Raw genomic sequence first — 22573 nt, 5'->3', positions numbered from 1 at the left:
AACGAGTTATCAACCAGTTCAGTTCAAAGAAAAAAGACAAACTTTCAACAAAACACTTTTATCCTCAAATAAGTAGATGAATTTTCAAGAGTCAAGATCAATGATCAGTTTTCAATCTAAAAGTCAAATCGTTTAGAAAACAATTGACTTTTAAACCGGTAGAAAATAATTTTCAAAAAAAGAGGTAATTTTCAATCAAGGAGGGTGACTTTTCAACGAAACAGTTGTATTTTTAAATAAAAAAGGTAAGTTTACAGTCTAAAAAAACAGTTGAAAGAAAAGATGCTGAATTTTCTAACAAACAGTTAAATTTTCAACTTGTAAATAAAAATTGTTCAACAAAACATTAAATATCTACATTAAAAAAATAAAGATTACTTTAAAAAAAAAAAATTTCCAAGGAAAAAGTTTAAATTTAAAATAAATATATTATACGTCCCATATATTTATTTATATTTATTTTTGCAATCTAGGTATTTGATTTTAACTGAAAAAAACAGGTAATAGTAAACCGTACAACAATGATAAAGATTTTAATTATAAATATAAATCCTTAACCAAAGCAGATAAATAATCAACCAAGATATTGGATTTATACCAAAAAATAGTGCATTTCCTACCAAAAAGATTAATTTTTTAACAAGAAGGTGAATATTCAACAAAATACATAAATTTTCGACCACAAAAAATAAATATTCATTTAAAAATATCAATTTCCAACCAAAAATATATTGTTCGATTGACGGTTATTTAAAATTCACTTAATTGAAAAAAAATTGTCACAAGAGGGAGGGTTCAGTCAAAAAATCACCAAAAATAGCCTCATGTAAAATATGGACGCTCCCTTGAGCAAGTTTCAGTCCCTCGGGATTTCCAAGAGCCAATACGTAATGCCTTTCCATTCACAAAAGAAGCCTTTTTTTAATGAAGGTATTTTAACTTTTAAGTGGCTTTCACCGCTAAACAATACGAGAAACTTGGACCCCCTTAACTTCTTTTTCTTCTGTTTCTTCTTTTCCTTCTTGTTCTTTTTCCTTCCTTTTATTATTTCGGTTACTTATTTTTTGTCCCCATTTCCCGATCCTTTGTCCGGAGTCTTTTTCCTCTCGTTTGAACTATTTTTTTTTCTTATTCCCTCGCCTCACGCTCCTAACTTGCGGAATAGAGATTGAACGAATCCCGTCTCGATTCGACGAATAAAATACGTATCCACTTGTTTAATGCTCGTTGAACAATAATACCTCGTTTTACGAAACAGTTTCAAGCATTCCGAGACGTGCACTTTCTATTTTGAAAGGTACTCCCTTGTGCGATAAATCGGTGCATCTTCACGATTTTCTCAATACTATGTAGTCTTTGAGCCACCATGAGAAGAAGAAAAAAGATTTAGAGCTTTTTCTTTTAACTTACTGGTTTCCATTTACTCTTAGTATCCACAGTTCATTATCAGCGCCGATTGCAATTAGTGAAAGAATATTAGGAGAGAAGAGTGATAATTATTCCTTTTAATTGCATTTAACATTTCTTTATATTTTTTTTCTTCAAGTAGTTGTGATGCCAAACCGCTCGGAAAAAAGATTCCCACTTTTTCCAGTTTTGAAAATAAGTGGATAATTTTCAAATATGTTAAATTATTCGAATTTTTTTATTTTTAACAAATAGTAATAAAGTTGCCGAGAATATTTTCCACGAAAAAATAAACAATCATTGAAAAAATAATGTTTTTGATTTGAAATTACATTATTACTGATATCATTTTAAGTATGAAAATAATAATACTGATTATGTAATTTCAAATAAGAAACATTATTTTTATAAGGATGGCTTATTTTTTCAAGGGGAATATTCTCTAAGCCGCTACTATTGTTTGTTAGAAAGAAAAAATTGTGTAACCTTATTTGAAAATTGATTATTTATTTTAAAAATTGAAAACAGTAAAGTTGTAGGAAATGTTTTTCTCCCCAAAAAAACAACATAAATGATTAAAATTCAACTAGTTTTTCAAAATTGGTAAAAATAAGTAGCGGTAAAAGCTCAATAAAAAAACTACCTTTAAAATAATTATTTTTTGTGGCTCTTAATTTCTGATTTCCAAAACTTTCAAACATTTTAAATTTAACTTCGAGAAGATTTTAGCACTATCAAGTTGATATCGTCTCACATTAAGACTGACTTCCAAACTGCAAACTTGAAAACTCTTGCGCTTTAAAATTGAATTTAACGAATTTCAATGATGTCTTCCAATTAGAATAATTTTTACACTTTCAGTTTAATGAAGATTGCGAATTTTCTGCACCATATATTCTATAAACAAAAATTTTCAAATAAATAATTTAATTTCATGATAAAATTGGTTATCAAATGTTTTACGTCATTACTGATAAAAGAGTCCATGTTTATTGTAAATGATTTTTTAATATTGAAACACATTATGTCGTCAACATTTTGCTATAATACTATATGAGTAATTTGTAAACATTAAAGCGTCGATAAACGTAAAAAAAATGTCGCTACCATTAGCCGAACTGATTATCAGTACGAAAAATTAGATTTCCATAAATTTTTTAAAATAAATAGATATTCTTTTAAAAGATATATTTTATGTTCTCAAGATTCAAAAGTATATCGGAAAAAATTCGGTAAGATTTTAAGGTAATTTTTTCAATTTTGCACGAATTTAAGATTTTGTTTTGTTTTGAAAGTCAAGTATTTCATAAGATATTGCAGCCTTAGATATTTTGAAGTTTTAAAAAGATTCGAAATTTTTTTAAATCTTCCCAAGGATTTTGAAATGTTCCAAGAAAATAAAAAAATGTTTTCAAGTTTCCATAGATAATCCAAACTGTTTTTTTATCTCGAAAATCGATTGAAAGAGAAATTTTAAAAGTTATCAAAACAGTTCAAAATATTATTTTAAATGCATAAGAACCTGGAATATTTTAAGGCAATTGTTTAAATTTTCAAAGGGTTTTCAACATTTTAAAAATAATTTGAATGTATAAAATGACTTGCTTTATTTTTTAAAATTTTGTAAAATCCTGTCAAATAAAAAATTATACTTTTTCCGACACATTTGATATCTTCAAAAATCTTTAAAAAATTGTTCAGGAATGTTATGAAAATTATATTTATATAAACTCAAAAAAATAAACGTACCCAATAAATAATTCTTTGGAATTATTTGAATTGAAATTTATTTCCCCCGTCAAATTATTATCTGAAATCTTGTTTCTTTCTTGGTTGAAAAATCTTTTTGGTTGAAAGTTTGTCTTGTTGGTATAAAACTGCATCTCTTTCAGCAAAGATTTCATCTTTTTGGTTGAAAATTCATCTACTTGCTTAGATATTAATGTGCTGCTGGTTGAGCTTAAAAATAGTTTTTGAAAATGTTATATGCATTCGACCGTTTCTAATTCTAGATAAAACTCTTCTCTAACAGAAATATCAAGTATTGCATTTGTCGATTGAACTCGGTCGTTGAAGATTCAATATTAGGTTAAAAATGACTTTCTTTGTTATAAATGTATAAATGCACATATACATCACATTTTGCTGTCATAATTCATCTTTCTTGATTGAAAATCCAGCTGTTTGTTGAAGATTAACTTGTTGTTCAATTTTTTATTTGACATATCTAAAATATTAAAACATATTTTGGATTTTCTGTAGAATCTTAAAAAAATTGTAACTATATAATTTTAAAACAAATAGACAAAAAACTTTTAAGATTTGTTTTTTAGAATTTTTTAGTTTGTATGATAAATTAGGTTCTCCTTCAGAAAATTTTCAAGAGCTTTAAAAAGTTCTAAACAATTTTAAAATATTTCAAATGATTGGAAATTTTCTAGGTTAGTTGAAAAGATTTCAAGAGATTTTGTTATTCTCCATGTATTTTAATGATTTGAATGGATTTATATGCTGACAAGGTACTTTAGTACATTTTCCAGGATTGCAGGTTATATCATTAAATTTCACAGAATTCAACGAGTCTTATTTATTCCAATGGTTGTTATTTTCTTTATATTTTTACAGGACGACTGATAAATCCCAAATATTATATTGCAGACTCTGTAAGGTTTCCGATCAATAAAATAACCGAATTTGGAAATTCTTGATTAAAAAACTTCCCGAATTATAAAACTCTCGAAATTAAATAAGCAACTTTCTTTATGCACTTTATTTACTGATTGAAAATACAATGGTACAATATTTATTTATTATAAAAATTATTTTTAATGATTCAAATTTCTAAAATGATTGTTTGAATTAAAAATAATCATAGCCCCAATTGTAATCTTCTAGAGTTTAGTTCATTGTACTGTTATCAAAGGTTGCATTTCTGGTCAACTCTAAATAAAAATAATTGAAAAAAGATGCATAAAGAAATATATAATTTTTCCTAATTATTTTCATTTTAATTTCAAATAATAATTTTAAAACTTTGAACATTATGAATATTTGTTTTGAATAGAAATATTTGACTATTATATTTTCATTCAATAATTAATATTTGAATAAAATCTAATATGGTTTAGATTCAGGAATTCTCTAGTTCGGATATTTTATAATTCGGTCATTTTCTGTCAGGAATTTTATTATTTGGGAATTTTTAAATTTAATAATATTATTAATGGTCGGGAATTTAATTATTTTGAAATTTTTTATCCTGGAATTTTATTATTAAAGAATTTTATTGTTTAGGAAAATTAATTGTATACATTAATTTTAATAATACGTCAATTAAGTTCATATTTTTATGTCTTTTCCTTAAGGTTATATATTTAGAAGTCATCTTTATTTTGAAAAATATAATAACAGTGAATTATTACTTTTAATTGATTTAAAATTGTTTTTTATGTAAAAAATAAAAGCGATATAGATTATTATCCTGTTTTACCAATTAAATCTTTAGGTTTGTTAATGCTATAACCCCATTTGGATAATGATAATCAGAACACATTACCGAATGACATTATCTTTATTTAATCGAACTTATTTTATAACAAAGTAAATAAAAAATTATTTGCAGTTAAGATATCATTGGAGATAATACGTTAGTAAAACCCTGTAATTAGGAAATTACTCCTTTAAACTAAATCCCATAATATTTATAATATTAAAATATTAAAACGATTACTTCGAACAAATGATTTTTAAAGATCAAGAAAAAATTTGCCCCCGCCCGCATTTGATCCGGGAACGCCAATATCCATGAGTAGGGTTCTTAGTGGTGTAATTGTTTGAGCCTCTACTCATAGATAATTGCGTTCCCGGTTCAAATCCTGGCAGAAGCACATTTTTCTTTTTCCTCAAAAAGTATTTATCCAAAATTATTGTTTTAACATTAAAATTTGTGTCCGCGAAAATGTCATTTCAATTGTAACAATTCTTTTTTTTAAAGGAAAAACGACGGAAAACGAGACGATTGTATGCTAGCACAAGAGAAAATGCATCCACAGTGTGCTCAACGTCCGGAAGGATCAGAAATACCAACTTGTCACAGTTTAGCTGAACTTTGTAGGGACGAGAGAAGTTGCAGGTAAGCACTACAAAAAAAAGAAAAAGTTTGTTTAACTACATAATGAGACTCCAGAAAGGAATAAGAACTTCTCTCATGCTATAAAGGGCAAACTTTTCATTTTTAAAAGCTTTATTCCAATTATGCGAAATTATTGTTACATTAATAGAAAAGTACGAAAAAATTGAACACTTTCTTTGTTTATTTAAGCTCAGAAAATTTTACTTGAAATATTTTACAAATTTTCTCTGATACTATCTAAATTCTAATCGATTCTTTGTCCTTTAAAACGTAATGTGAATCATTTTGAGTTTAACAAGATTAAATTAGCTAATAAAAACGCTTCTCCACCTGCTTGAAAATTTATTACACAATGTGCTTGCAAAACGATTACTTAAATTCCGTGTCCAATTTCGTTAATTAGGGCAATTAGAAAGGCAAAAGGACTCGAATATAACTTTCCTAGGTTGGAACTAATTTGTGTTCCTCTTTACGCGAATAGGTATCGATTCCATTGATCTCGTGAAAAAAGATCTATGGTAAACAATTGGCAAAGAATTCGATATTTAGAACCGCGGAATGAATTCATCCCATACTTTGAGTTTTTTATAGCATTCTGCTTAAACTATTGCTGCTATTAGAAGGCTGACTTTATGTTTTTTCAAAATAAATGTTCTACTCAACAAGTTTTTTGTAAATTTAGTACATTATAATTTACATAATTATAATTAAATTAGGATTTCCTTCTTTTAATGTGATAGTTTCAACTTCCAATGTCAAAGGAAACAAGTTGCTCATCAATTTTTTTTATATTACGTAGAGATCTCGGTATTAATACTTATAAAAAAGGAATTGACAATTTCTGCAATATTTTCCAGATATCGTCAGCCAAAATCTTCCTTTTGTTGAAAAACTAACATAATTAAACTTTTGATTAAAACATCATTTTTTTAGTTGTAATATCAACTGCTTGGTTTGACGTTGAATGACTATGCAAAAATTAATTTTTTGGTAAAAGATTTATCTTTTAAGTTCAAAATTCAATTATTTGGACGTAAATTTCATTTTATTTGAAAATTCAAATACTCGAGTTAAAAATAAAACGATTTGACTTAAGATTAAATTATTTCTTTAAAAATTAGCGTTTTTGTTAAGAATTCATATTTAGGCAGTTTGGCCATTTAACTGCAGTGGTAAGCAATTAAACAATTTGGTTCAAAATCAAACTGTTTATTTAATTTTTTTCTTTAGAAGTTGAAAATTAAACTATTTAGTAGACAATTTTAACATTTTGTTAGAATCGTCTTTGTTTTGTATATTTGGGTAGAAAATGATCGCTTACGTTAAAAATTCATGTTTTTTCTTCCAATTTAGCTGAGTGACAATTCTTTTTTTTTAATTGGTATTTCATTGCAAATTTGAATGTTATATTTTTGGTTAAAACCTCATCAGTTTTAGTTTGAATATTCAAGTATTTAGTTGAAGATTCAAATATTTTGTTATAGAATTTGGTTCAAAAATTCCACTACAAAATGTTTGGTGTCTATAATATTGGTCGTGAATATATCAAAACGCATTTAACTTTTATTTTTTGACATGAAAAGTGTCACGCAGTGTGTTGACGCTCACATTGAGATAACAATTATTGAAATAGGGTCCTTTTTTCAAAAGTTCAATTTCCAATTAACAATGCCTGGCATTATGCTACATATTTGTCACACCTCTTTGTCATAATTATCTACAAATTATTTCAGTGCCTTTAACTTTAACGCCTTATAATGCTTGCTTAAACTTAAATAATTAATCCAAATAAAATTGAATAAAAGTCAAATCTTAAGCTTTAAAAGACAACATAATAGGTGACGGTTCCGTGGACTTAGCCTCGAAAATCATTAGTGCGCAATGATGTCCAACAAGGAACATTTGAAACATTGCCTTATTTTTGCCTTCCAATTTTTTTTTTAAAATCAGCTGAGGCGACCGAGAACATCTGATCAGCTTCAGGAGAAGGTGCGATGGCACATAAAACGTGTAAAAAGTAGTTTGCGAGATTTCACAATTTACTATTAAATGTTGTTTTAAAGTTTAAAGTTTGCCTTTAAAGCAACTTATAACGAAAGAAATGTATGATTGAGAAAGAGTTACAAGACATCAAAGTAAAAGTAACGAATTATTCTGCAGGCCTAATATTTGGTTTCCCAAACCCTATAAAATTACCAAAAACGAAGAAAATCGATTACCCACTTGTTTCCTGTTACATAAAAGACGCATTCTTGCTCATTAAAAATTAGCAACAATTAAATATACAATTTCTTTTAGGTCCAAATTGGAATATTATGAGCAGAGCTGTGCGGTAGATAGTGTTACTAAGAAATGTGCTGGCTCTACTTTGGAATGTAGGCAATCTATGTTGGGAATTCTTGGGACAGAATTGAGGACTACTTGTGCTTGCAAAGGTACAGACATATCACAAATGTACGAGTGCGTCGGTTGGCAGAGGCTACTTTGGGTCAACCCTTGCGTTGGTGAGTGTAATGATTTACTTGCTAGTTACATAAAAGAATGTAATCAAAATAAAAAATATTTTAAAATTTATCATTAAAGAAAGAAAAATAATATCTAAATAAACTGATGAAATAGAACTCGAAAATCTCGCACTCGTTGTTAAATACCTTATTAATTTCACGCGTAAATATGGCTTGAAGTGATTCATCTATTTGTTCTTTATCACTTTTTCCAAATTTTATAAAGTGCTATTTCCAAAATGATGAATTTTACTTTTACACATTTATTTTTGAAAGGAAAAATGTGAATTTTAAATGATTCTCGTATAACAAGAGCAAGAATTCTCCTCTTATCTTTTTGACGAAATATTTTTAAATGACAAAAGGATTCTAATCATAACTACTCGTTTATATTGAATGAGGATATATGCGTTAAAATATTATAAAAGAATAAGATTTTTAGATACCATTAATATAGTAAACCAACATTTTCAAATAAGTAATTTTATTTGATAATAAAATTTATTTCGGAACATTTCCAAACATTTATAATAAAAGATAACATTTTTTATCTGAATTTATTTATATGTGGAAATAATTATTTTTTATCCACAATAAAATTTCTTTCATAATTTTCAATAATTTAGGATTGACTTTAAAAGAATAATTTCAAGTTTTTAAGGTATTAAAATTGGTTGAAAAAAAATTGGCAGATCTTAAGACTATCTTTTAATTTTTCAAGATAAAAACAATTGTAAGAAAGCCTTAAGTCAATTTTCAGGAGATTAAAATATTTATAAAGTTCTAAATAAATTTAAAAATAATTTCAATCTTCAGATTGTTTAAAAAAAATTTATGAAAATGAAGATTTGTTTATATTTAGAAAAAAGGAACTTTTGAAAAATTTTGAAAGGTTTCATGAGAATAAGAAATTTTCTTCAGATTCCTCATACGATTTTTAATGAGTTATTATTTTTAAAAATGACATTTTTTAAATTTCTAAAAGTGTTAAAAAGAATCTGATAAAAGTTAAGCCAATTTTTTAATCAGACGATTTTTGTTTAAATCGCAGGAAAAATTTAAACGATTTTTAAAAACATTTTTAAGTTAAAAAAAAATTAGTTTCCAATTTGAAAACATTCTAAACAATTTAAAACATAATGTAGATTTTTGAAGACTTGAATTAAACTTTTGATTATAAACAAAATATTAAGCATTCTTCATAATTTTGCAATATTTTAAAACAATTTTAGGGAATTTCAGTCATTTGAAAAAGAAAATTTTAATTATGTAAAGTTTTAAAGAGATTTAAAATCAATTTTAGATTTCAAAAAATTTAACAAGAAATGTCGATTTTTTAAGAATTTGAAAAAAATTTGCAATGGTTTCTGAAAATTTTAAAAGGTATAAAAAAGCCTAGGATTCTTGGGAAATTTTTTAATGACTTTTTATTTTAAAAAATTAATTTTTAAATATTTGCAACACTTTTCAAAGTTTTCTGAGATTGTAGAAAATAATTGGAAAGATTTATGGTCAGTTTTTATAATTTTAAAAGATTTTTCTGAATTCAAGAAAAAATTTGCGTTAATTTAAAAGATGTTTGAAAATTCAGCTTTTTTAGAATAAATTTAATCTTTTCTCGTTGAACATGCAACTTTTTATTTACAAGAAATAAACGAATTTTTCTTTTCTATTAAAAATTGTTTTTCTCGTCAAATCAAAAAATTACACGCGCGATTGATTAGCCTAGCAGTTGATAAAACCACCGTTAAAAAATTTTCAGGTCCAGGAACTACTTTCTTTCTTTCATTTGTTATTGGAAGTTATTTTCAAAATTTCGCTTCTCGTGCGTTCCAATTGGATATGTGCTAATTACGAGAGTCGTTTAATTATATTATCACATGTTTGCCTCCAATTTCCCAATAATCATAATTTCACAATAAATATGTAATTCAAGACGTCCATAAAACTGTAATTATTTGCTACATACAGTAATTAAAGTTTCCTAATAATTTAGCTAATGGCACAAATTAAATTGAATTGAAACAGAAAACAGTGTTTCCATAAAATATCACAGAGAATAAATGAATTATAAAGTAACGATTATTTATTTAAATTGTGAAACAAAACTGGTAACGTGTCAGCAAAAAGTTGAAAAATGCCTGCAATGTTGAGCAGGTGCGCATTGCGGTTTATACTTGCATAAAACGATGCACAGAAATAGTTTCGGCGAGGAGAAAAGTTGCAAAGTGTTTTGCATCGTCGCAATGCAATTTTTCAAGGAAACGCTTTGAGAATGATTGGTGGCGTTAAGCAAAACTAAAATCTTACACTTAACATAAATGGTTGGTTGGGAGGACTAATAAAGTAGTAGGGCCAAGTAGTTGTTGTCATAACAACTTCTGATAGTAAATAACAATTTTCAGGTAGATATTGCAATGTTCTTTCGTGTTCTAAAAAGAAACTACTGCTCGTGAAATTTATTTTACTCTAAATTAAAATATTTACAGTACGTTGGTCTAACATAATTTAACACCAATTATTATAACTTGACCATTTAACTACGAGAGAGGTGTTTATCTGATTAATGATCACACGACCTAGTTATATCCGTCTAGAGCCAACCAAAAATTGTACATTTATTTGGAAAAGGATTCTAATGAAGAAGACAATGATTCAGAACACGAATTAACTTAGATTAATTAGGATATGAAAACAATCACTTTACATCATATTGAATTAAGAAAAAAAAACACTAAATCGCTGAACGGAAATGTTGTGACCCGATAATATTTACTTTTCTTTTGTAACAAGGAAATTATGCCGAGAAACATCTCTATGCGTCTCGAATTCACCGAAAGAAACGGTGACGCATACTTGAATGCTGTAAGGTAGTAATCAGATTCCTTGTGTCCCTTTCTCCAAGTCTGAATAAATAAAAAGATAAATTGATGCAATAAGGACTATTCTAAAAAATGACCAAGTGTCCTGACTAGAGTCTCTAAATTGTTCAGCAACAAATAGGCAGAATCTAAACTCGCAACGGCGCTTGCCGAAACAAAAGCTTAGCATACCTTGAATACCCTTTTTAATTGAATATATAAAACTTCTGCCTTAAAAATCGAACAATCTCAAAAAATCTTGTATATACCATCAAAATCGTTGTGGAAATTTTGTTGAATATTTTTTTAAATATTTACTAATATTTATAAAAATGTTTCAAATATTTATGAAATCTTTGGAAAATAATTGAAGACTTTTTGAACTTTAAATCTATCCGAAATCTGAATGACTTTTCTTTAATATTTGGAAGTCATTCTAATCTTTGTAAAATCCTTTTGAAATATTTATAAAATCCCGTGCAGGAATCCAATCAGGGATCCGGCCGGATAGACCCGGTTTAAGCCCGGCGCTGATCGGGGAATCCGGCCGGGATCCGGCGGAAAACGTCACGCTAAACTGGTCGGATCCCAGCTTAAATACCAGCCGGGATCCAGTCAGGTAAACCGACCACAAAGAGATTTAAAATGTTACTTCAGGCGATAAATTGGTACCTTGTTTTGTCTTTTAAGCCACATCGTAAAGAACACGGTGAACTTTAAAGGTCAAGACAAGTTAACCAATTCTGGCGAGGAAATTGGAATAGAATTTAAATCACTGATAATAGAATCTCGTAGCAATTGTTTCAAGTTGGAAATAATTATTATCCGCGAACTAAGTGGGGTTTTCAAACTGATTACTGAAATAAGGTTGATTTTAATTACGGATCTCGATTTTATTTGCAAACTCCGAGGAAATGACGCGACGTGAGTGCAATGTGCATCCTCGTTCGAAGTGCGAAATTGCAAATTACTGAGTGTTTACGCCGTCGCCAGCCGCGAAGGCAATATACATGGCGGTAAATTTTAAAGTGTACAAACTAAAAATTGTCTGAAAATAGAAAAAATTGTAACGTTTCTGCTTAGGCACATAGCAGAATCCATAACAATCTTATTTAATAAGTTAAAACATTCAAGACAAATTTAATTTTTTTTAAAGAGTTTAAAACAGCTCATTTCTGTTTTACTGTTCTAATAAATCTTTAAATTATACTTTTCAAGTAATAATTCATCTAACATCCATAATTACGTCCTTGGTAACATCACAGCTCTGTAAAAATGTGTGATTTTTACAAAAAAATTATCCTAGCCAGTACCCGGTTGGCTGCCGCCTTGGTGATTCGAGAAAAATGTAGTCCGACCGGGATCCGACCAGAAACCTTGTTGTAGTAGGGCCAACCGAGAAAATTTCTGCACGGAATACTTGGAAAATTTGGTGATATTTGTTAAATTATTAAAATATTTGTGAAATCTTTGGGAAGTCATTGATGTGTTTGTAAAATCTTTTCAATCTTTGCAAAATCTTTGTGAAATATTTGAACCCTTTAACATCTTTAGGAAATCATTGAAATTTTTCTGAAATCTTTATGAAGCAATCTTTGAAATATTTAAAATATTTGTGAAATTATTGAAATCATTGCAAAATAATTTAAATCTTTGTGCAATCGATGAAATATATCGGAAATTTTAATGAAATAATTAAAGTTTGTGTGCAATATTTTAAATCAATGTGGAACCTCTTAAAACTTTGAGAAATCCCTAAAATGTTTAAGATATCGTTGTAAAATCTTTCTGAGGTCTTTAGAAATCTGTGAAATATTAAAAATATTTTTTAAATATTTGCTGATATTTGTGAAATTATTGAATTCTTTAGATAATCATTAAAGTATTCGTAAAATCTTTAAAATCTATCCTAAATCTTTGCAAAATATTTGAACACGTTGTGAAATATTTGACATTTGAAAAAAATTAATCAAATCTTTTATTAAATCTTTCTGAGATCTAAAGAAATCTTTACAAAATATTTGAATAACTTTTTAAATATAGTATAAAATATAATATAGAAATATGAGCAAAGAATACTTATTTCGAGCGACACGTATAACTTTTAATATTTTACCCAAGTGACCCAATTTCTTTTTATTCATGAATGTCGTAAATTTACATGGAGATATACGAGAAAAAATTATTGCAAAACAATTTGATTTAAGAAATTATTGTGACTTTCTACAGAGATTTCAGGTGGATGTAAAATACATTTTCTCTAATTATTTTGACCTGTCATTGTTGAAATGAGGTTATATTCCTCAGATGAAATCATAAAAGCCCGATGTCTGCCGGTTTAAATATTTTTTTTTTTCAAAACCGTTTAGTCGTTTCTATCATCAAAATAGTTGAAGTAGCTAATAGTATCGCTACTGACAAAAAACTGGTTGTCCGATCCAACCTTTTTTTCAGTATGCCCAAAGTTACTATCCGGAAAAAAATGCTATAAATCTTCAAAACTAGTATTCACTTGAAACTATTAATAGATAAATTAAGCGAAAGCATATTTACTCAGGACAAAATATTAATAAAATTTTAAAATGTTTCAATCCTAAAGAATAAGAAAAATTTCCGATTTTTAAACTGAGAAAATTAATTTACGCCAAACAGATATGATTTACTAGACTGATAGAAACGTATCTCACTTTTAATCCTGATATATTTTATGAATTGAATCAGATTGATGAAAAAGCGTTAAAGCTTATTCATGTAACTATTTAAGGAACAATTTTTTGAGGAGAACTTCCTCTTGTTAAACGAAAGGATCTGAGTTAAAACTTTTAGCAAGTAATCAGAATTTCTTAGAATGTGTCCCAGTTTCTCCAAATTATTCATCAGTGCTTCTATAGCGCTTTTAAATATTTTAAATCATACAATTTTCAACATTTCAGAATTAACAGAATGTTTTGAAAGATTCATAATTTAAATAACTTTGTAATACCAAAATTATATTTGTATCAAAGCAGAAATGGTATTTAATTGTCTGCGATGTATATTCGTTTGTATAATTTGTTAATAAAATTAATTAATAACATCAGATATCAAATTTTAATGGTTAAGTATCATCTTCAAGATGCAAAAACTATTTTAAGGGTAGGAAAATACTTTGAAAACGAACAATCCTTAATGTCGAAGATACATATATGTCAATACAACTACTCGTAGTTTCAAACAATTACCATTTTTCTTCAGAAATGTCCTATATTTTATTTATTTATATATATATATTTTCTTTGCTTAAAACTGTACTAAGTAATTTCAAAAGATTAAAGAGTTAGAGATTAAAGAGTTAGTTTATTGAAAAATTATTTTAATTTTGGTTTAATATTCAACTAAACTGTTTAACTGAAAACTTGACTATTCAATTTTTTGTTAAAAATTGATTCTATTTTAGTTTAAAATTGAATTATTTGATTAAAGATTGATCTATTTTAGATGATGATTCAAATCTTTGGACGACAATTCATTTATAATATTGATAATTTATCTCTTTTAGTATAAGATTATCTTCTCGGTTGAAAAAGTTAAGAATTCAATTCTTAACGCTTTTCCTGGAATACTATTTTTGTTGTAAAAAATCAATCTTCTTGGTTGAAAATCAACTGTTTTTATTAAGCGATTCTACTGCGATTCAACTATTTTGTATAAAAATTATACTTTCAGGTTGAAAATGTAAGAATGCAAAAAAGCAATCAAATTAATTTTATTGGTTCAGGATGCATGTATATATGTTAAAATTGTAACTATTCACTTAAAAATTTAATATTTTTCGTGGATGCTCATTTTTTTAAATTAATTGTTAGTCTTGAAATGTAACCATTATATTTTTTGTTCGCAATTTTTTATTTATGGGATACAAATGTCACTATTTGGTAAGAAATTGATCCATTTTGTTAAAAAATTCTCTTTTTTAGTTGAATTCCACTGGTCGCAAATTCCTTTACTTTTCCGATTTGAAAATAAATGTTTGAAACTAAAAATTTAACGATTTTATATTCAGTTGAAAATTTATTTTTTAATTGATAATTCTACTATTTCATTAAATATTAACTTTTTATGAAAATTAACTTCTTGTTAATTTTAAAAGACAACTTTTTTATAAACAATTCGACTTTTTTGCTTGAAGACTTAACACTTTTGTTGAAAATTTATCTATTTGGGTAAAAAATTAATCTTGCGATTTGAGAATTCATCAATTTGGTATGGATTTAACTATTCTGTTCCAAATTCATTTTGTTTTATAAATTTAACTATTTGCTATTTGGAAATGTCTGTGTTTTTCCTAGTTGACAGTTAATATAATTAACTGCAAATTCAGCGAATGCATTTTTAGTTTAAAATTCTTCTTTTTCATTTTAAAAGTCAACTGTTCACTGGACAGTCATTTATTTTGTATATATCTATTTTATTTATTTTTTCAACTTTTCGACTGATTGATACTTTTTTCTTGAAAATTACATTTTTAACTATAAATATAACTGTTACATTTTTGGTTGAAACCTTATCTTTTTTTTATTGAAAATCCAAATATTTGGTTTAAAATTCATTTATTTCATTGAAAATTCGTCTTTTGGTAGAAAATTAATATTTTTTTCGAAATATCATTTTTGTAGAATAAAAATTCAGCTATATGATCAAAAGATCGTCTGTTTGTGGAGAAAAATAATCTTATGTCTTAAAAATTGCTCTATTTGGTTCAGGATTCAACTATTTTGTTAAAAGTTCGCATTTTTTCTTTATATTCATATGTTTGATAATTCGTTTCTTTTGTTGCCAAGAATCAGTTTTTAAATGCAAATTCAACTTTTCAATTTTCTACCTGTAAACTTATCTTTTTTAATTGAAAATTCAACCTATGTATTTGGTTGAAAATTCATGTATTTTGACAAAAATTTGTCTTTTTGTGTCAAATTAATCTTTATGGTCAAAAATTCATGTTCGCAGGTGCATCATTCATCTGTTGAAATTTTAATAGTCCTATGTGACACATTTTCACGTTAAGTTAAGAATGTCACGTAATATACGGATACTCCATTTATACAAATTACGTACAAATTTTATAGAAAAAAAATTGTTTTCACATAAGATATGAGTCATAAAATGGAGGTACATGTGATGTATAAATTACAAGACAGATAATCTGACAGAGACAAATCGCGTATTGAATTGTCAAAGTAGTTTAGAATGCACGTATCGAGTATTCGTTACACAAACTGCAAAAGTTATAGTTTACTGGACACATATTACTCGATAGTTCGCTTTTCTAGTTGTTCGCGAGAAATCGATCCTTCGTTATCGTAGTTGGATAGTTTAAATAAATATTTTAATGCTCAATTCTGGAAACTTCTGTATGCCTTTGGACAACTTTCATTGCACTGACGTTTATCGACCAGTGACGCAACTATTCTAGCCGATATACTTAGCACGTGGAATCATAGGGACGTTCTCCTAAGTCCGTGAAATAGCAGATGCAATTTCTTCATATCTAAATGACTTATCAGCTTCGAATTGCTTTCAATAGCACCGGGAGAACTACCGAGTTAGCTTCACAACTTTGAAGATCGATAAACCCCGAGGGCCTGCCAGCGTTATCTCTTTTTCCATTTAACTCTTTCCCCTGCTTCTGTTTACGACATAATTACTGCTCAGTATTGCCATCGCAGTGCTGACCGACTGTAATCAATTTTGAAAATGGAAAGCGAATTTAACTGTTACAACATCGGGTATGCAAATGAACGATCGATTTTATAGAGCGCTTACGGAGTGATTAATTTTAGTGAGCATACTCTGCTTTTTTTGGATTCTTTCCCGTAGACACAATCACTGAGTTCTCTATTTTTCCCATCTGGTGGATGTTTGTTAATATTATAAAAGTCAGTTAGAGGCAATATTTTCATAATGATTTTTGATGATGTATTTGCCGCGAATCTATTCTCTACAAGATTTCGAACTTTCATGGAAGAAAGGGCTGTTGAAAATTTACGTCGAGCTCTTTTTAACACTTTTTCCACCAGTCTAAATTAATCTGAAAATAGACTATATTTGTATTTAATATGGGGGTACTTATTTGTGCTTATTCTAAAAGCATTTTGCTTCTTCCTATGTATTAAATAAACGCTCTGTCCCATAGAGGAAAGCTTTTTTCTAACAAACAAAAATTAATAATTTCAGTATTTTTTAAGCTTATATCTTTGTTTCACCCAAAATTTTATTTTTAGAAAATCTGAGAGCGCACGAAAATGTCAGTAGGTGTATTCTGTTACAATGCACAACTTTTTAACTTACGGCATTGTTATATTAAAAATTAAAACCGAAGCTTTCTTCATAGAAAGCACGTAACTTTTTGGACTTCTTAAGTAGCTATTGATTAATCAAAAATGGTCTTTAAAAATTCGTCAATAGATAAATTGATGTGTCTCGAAGACGCGACCAATCAGATCAAATGCAGTGCTCATATATTTATAATAAAAATAAATCCTTCCATAAAGAAGGAAAGTGACGTTATTTTAAAATCTCAAAATCATATTGGTTGGTTATGGCAGATTATGAAAGGTTCCCAATGTATGTAATTGATGTGTCTCGATGACAAAAACAAATATGTCAGCTTTAGTAATATAGTATTCCTAATATGAACAAGATTTTTGTCATATAAACAGAATACATATATTTCTTTACAATTCGTCATTCGTGCTGATAGATCATAAAAGTTTAAAAAATATGTCAATCGATGCGTCTCAAAGACAAGAAAAAATAAGCTCGATGTCGTATGTTGTATTTTGAATATCAAAAATGTTTTTCTCATATAAGCGAGATATTTTTTTTTTAATCTCTGAACGTAAAGAAAGGTACTTCAAATGGACGATCTAGCTCTAAAACCTATCAGACCTGGATTTCGGTCGGAGCTACAATTCGCCCAAATTTCATGTTCATAGCTATTTTATTTTTCAAGATATTGTTAACAAAATAAATTACACTCAAATCGATATATAAAAAATTGCATTTTTGAATTCCTGGGCTCGAATTATATCAAAAAATTCCACAAAATTATACTTAAAAATTAAGGTCATTATAAACCTCCCTCTATGAGGAAGCAATAGAATGCTTTTTCATGAAAATAGGGGAACAAATTATTTTTAATAAAACTGATACACAGGTATCATCTTAAATATATTCAGGGAAACAAATGTACAATAAAACCATCAAATTATCGACAAATAAAGATGACTAATTAACCAAATACGTAAATCCTACAAAATATTCAAAGTTTTTCACGAAATATTCGAATTCGCAATTACCATCATGATTCATTTTATATAATATTAATTTTGATTGAACTTTCAACTATTAATCAAGTAGTTGAATTTTCAAACAAAAAATTATTGTATACAAAATACGTAATATCTCATATTTAAAAAAATACTAATTTTTAATCATAAACAGTCGAATTTAAACGAAATAAATAAATTATCAAAAAATGTAATAGTTGATATTTTAACGAAACAAGGTAATTTAGAAACAAACACGTTTGAATTAAACAAAAGTGATGATTTTTTAATAAACTCTGAAAGTTTTTCATTCAAGATAGAAAATAAATGTCTGCTCATTTAAAAAAAATTTTAACTAAAAAATTGAATTCTCTCCAAAAACTTGCATTTTCACCTAAAAAGATGAATTTTTAACAAATAGCTTGATCTTCAAGTCAAAAGGATGATTTTTCTACAAAACAGTTAGATTTTTAATCCGAAAATGTAAATTTTTAATAGAATATGTCATTATTAACGAAATAGTTAAAATTTAATCTAAGAACAATATATTTTCTACCAAATTTAAAATATCTAAATTTGTAGCAAAAATCGTTGATTCTCAATAAAACAAAAATTAATGGTTGAATTTTTATGTAAAAACGAATAATTTTTAGCCACAAAAAAAATAGTAAAATTTTCAGTTGAGAAAATCAATTTTTAAACAAAGTTATATTTTAAACCAAATAGTAAAATTTTCGACCAAAAAGTAAAGTTTTGATCCAAAAGAGATGAATTCTGAACCAGTCAGCCTTCAATTATTATAAAAAATGGTTGAGTTTTCTGACTGAGTTCTATTAATTCAGTTTCCCCGAATAAAAATGCTTTAACTTGAGTTCGACTTGAATTGCCCCCAATCAAGACATGTTGAAGTCAAAAACTTCAACTTGAGCATGTGTCAGTTTTGAGACGGAGCCAGACTTCAAATTATGTCTTGAAGACAAGTTTGTATGCCTTGAAGACATAAATTTATCTCTTGAGTCGTATTTTTATGACTCCAACACGAGTGGGCCTAATTTGTATTTTTTAATAATTTTGAAGAATTGTTATCCTTAATATGAAATCTCTAAACGATATTGTCGATTTCGATTGTCACACTACTTGATTTTCATTGCTATATGCGTGAGACACGAGTTATGACTGGGTTAGACAGAGTTGGAAAATATTGAAAAAATTGTCACGATTGCTCGTTCTTTGATAGCTACATGCGTGCGAAAGGGACACTCGTGAGTCACCGTGAGTTAGACAGTAATGGAACATTACACACGTTTTCTTGATGTTAAATGATCTCAACGGAGCTGGCTTTATCTGCGCTTGCTTGGATTTGAGTGACGTTCATTGGCTACGGTGCGCGTCTGTATTTGGTTTTTAAATACGCACGCGAACTAGAGCCAAAGAGCGACGCACAGTTCAAGCATGTGCAAGTATTTTTGGATCACTGTTGGGAACAATAATTGAATCAAATTTCGAGGTCGATAATACCAATCAACGCTTCTCATTTACCCCCACCTTTCCACCCGTACCACTGCAATCACAATACAGGGCATCTGCTTGTTAGTTATGATCGAATTCTTATTTCAATTTAAGCCTCTCTGCTTGTTATTTATGATCGTATTTTTATTTCAAGTTCGGAAAGAACATTTTAAAGCCTTCAAAGCATTTGAAAGAGCTATCTGGACCATTAAATATATCTACCTATGTAATATATTATTTTTTATTAATATAAACATCAACATTAAGTAATATTTCTATAAAGCATGGAATTTGTTATTAAAGTCCATTGCTGGTGGAAAATGCGATAATAAATTTTGGAATTTTGAGGTTAAGAATTAATTTAAAATACAAAAGCGAACTGATGGTCGCAGAATTGGATAATTTTGGCTACTTTAATGTAACTGTTCCGTATATATCTACAAAAATTATTTTTTGCTATGAAAGATTACGAAAATCTACTACAAAAACTTTAAGAAAGTTAAGCTTTTACTGAAATTTTTCTTACAAATTATACAAAGATTTCATTCAAATTTATAAAATGTTTCGTGAAAAAACAGAAACTATTTTAATTAGGTTTAAAATAAAAAATAGCTTTCTATGTTTTTATCTTGCGTCTTTTAGACAAATTTGTTTACTGCGAGCAGTTCGCTCTTGAATTGCAAAATGTAATATTAACTTATTAAATATTAATAAATTTAGTATTAAAATGAAATTTTATAACAAATTCCATGCATCACAGGAATAATACTTAATGTTTATATTGAATGCAAATAATAACTAAAACATTAACTTATAACTTAAAATACACCAATGTTACACTAACTTTACTCAATTTCAGAAAAGTACCATTAAACTCCTTGCACTTGACCTTTACAACAAAACAGCTGTATAAAATGTATAGGCTTCTAATGTTTTATGTGGTTTTAAACAATATATGGTTTAAGAAATGTGGGATTGAATGAATTATTCTCAGGTTTATGGATGCATCGGGTCTTCATATTAATATTTTTAACAAAAAACACAAATTTTCAACAAAATACGGGAATTTTCAAACAAATAATTCCATTTTTAACTACAAAAATCAAGTTTCAATAAAAAATATCAAATTTTAAACAAACAGAATAATTCAGTTTTTAGTATATAAAACTTAATATTCAATTAAAAAATGAAATTTTCTACAGGTTATTTAAAATTTCAACCAAAACAGGAGAATTTGACAGCAAATAGTAAAAGTTTTAACAAAAAAGATGAAATTTCAATCACAAAGATTAATTTTCTATTTGCGAAAATCTTTTTTAACAAATAATAGAATTTTCAACTGAATTAATTTTCAATTCAAGTACAATAATATATAAAGTATTCAAAATACGATAAAATTCACTTAAATTTAGGCAGGTTCTACACATTATATAGCAGAATCTATCAGCGATTAACATTCTTTTATAGTAAATTATGCAAGACGTTTTTTCTGATATAAGACAAAAAAAAATGGAATTTGGACATCTATGTTAAGAATAATAAAAAACAGATTAATTCTTTAACCATAAAATAATTTTTAACAAAAAAGATAAAATTTCAATTAAAAATATCATATTTTAAACAAAAATAAAATAATTCAGTTTTTAGTTTATAAAAGTTAATATTCAATCCAAAAAATGAAATTTTCTACAGGTTATTAAAAATTTTAATTAAAGCAGATTAACTTGACACCAAATAGTAAAATTTTTGACAAAAAGGATGAATTTTTAATCACAACGATTAATTTTTAATTAAACAAAATTTTATAAAAACAAATAATAGAATTATCAACTAAATTAATTTTCAATGCAAGAACAATATTATAAAAAGAATTTAAAATAAAATAGAATTTACTTATATCCAGGCAGGTTCTACACATTATTTAGCAGAAACTCTCAGCGATTAAAATTCTTTTATAGTAAATTATGCAAGACGTTTTTTTCCGATCTGAGACAAAAAACTCGAAATTGGGCATCTATGTTAAGAATAATAAAAAACAGATTAGTTTTTCACTCATAAAATAATTTTTAACAAAAAAGATGAAGTTTCAATTAAAAATATAATATTTTAAACAAAAATAGAATAATTCAGTTTTTAGTTTATAAAAGTTAATATTCAATCCAAGAAATGAAATTTTCTACAGGTTATTAAAAATTTTAATTAAAGCAGATTAACTTGACACCAAATAGTAAAATTTTTGACAAAAAGGATGAATTTTTAATCACAACGATTAATTTTTAATTAAACAAAATTTTCTAAAAACAAATAATAGAATTATCAACTAAATTAATTTTCAATGCAAGAACAATATTATAAAAAGAATTTAAAATGAAATAAAATTTACTTATATCCAGGCAGGTTCTACACATTATTTAGCATAATCCCTCAGCGATTAAAATTCTTTTATAGTAAATTACGCAAGACGTTTTTTTCGGATCTAAGACAAAAAAAGTCGAATTTGGGCATCTATGATAAGAATAATAAAAAACATTAATTTTTCACCCATAAAATAATTTTTAACTAAAAAGATGAAGTTTCAACAAAAAATATCAAATTTTAAACAAAAATAGAATAATTGAGTTTGTAGTTTATAAAAATTAATATTCGATCAAAAAAATGAAATTTTTACAGATTATTTCAAATTTTAATTTAAAAAGATGAACTTGACACCAAATAGTAAGAGTTTTAACTTTAAATCAGGCAGGTTCTACACATTATGTAGCAGAATCTCTCAGCGATTAAAATTGTTTTATAGTAAATTATGCAAGACATTTTTTCCAATGTATGACAAAATAATCTAATTTGGACATCTAT

General features: G+C 27.0%; 1 protein-coding gene across 1 annotated transcript in view; it reads left to right on the top strand.

Moving 5' to 3' along the window:
- Positions 1-22573, top strand: part of LOC117170961 — a 202975-nt gene that overhangs the window by 91059 nt on the left and 89343 nt on the right. Inside the window, exons 8-9 of the mRNA XM_033358003.1 lie at positions 5402-5539; positions 7838-8043. Of these exons, the coding sequence (XP_033213894.1) occupies positions 5402-5539; positions 7838-8043 (344 nt within the window). The remainder of the gene's footprint in view (positions 1-5401; positions 5540-7837; positions 8044-22573) is intronic.

Source organism: Belonocnema kinseyi, chromosome 4, assembly GCF_010883055.1.
Source record: "Belonocnema kinseyi isolate 2016_QV_RU_SX_M_011 chromosome 4, B_treatae_v1, whole genome shotgun sequence".
Taxonomy (NCBI): domain Eukaryota; kingdom Metazoa; phylum Arthropoda; class Insecta; order Hymenoptera; family Cynipidae; genus Belonocnema; species Belonocnema kinseyi.
This window is presented reverse-complemented; position numbering and strand designations above follow the sequence as displayed.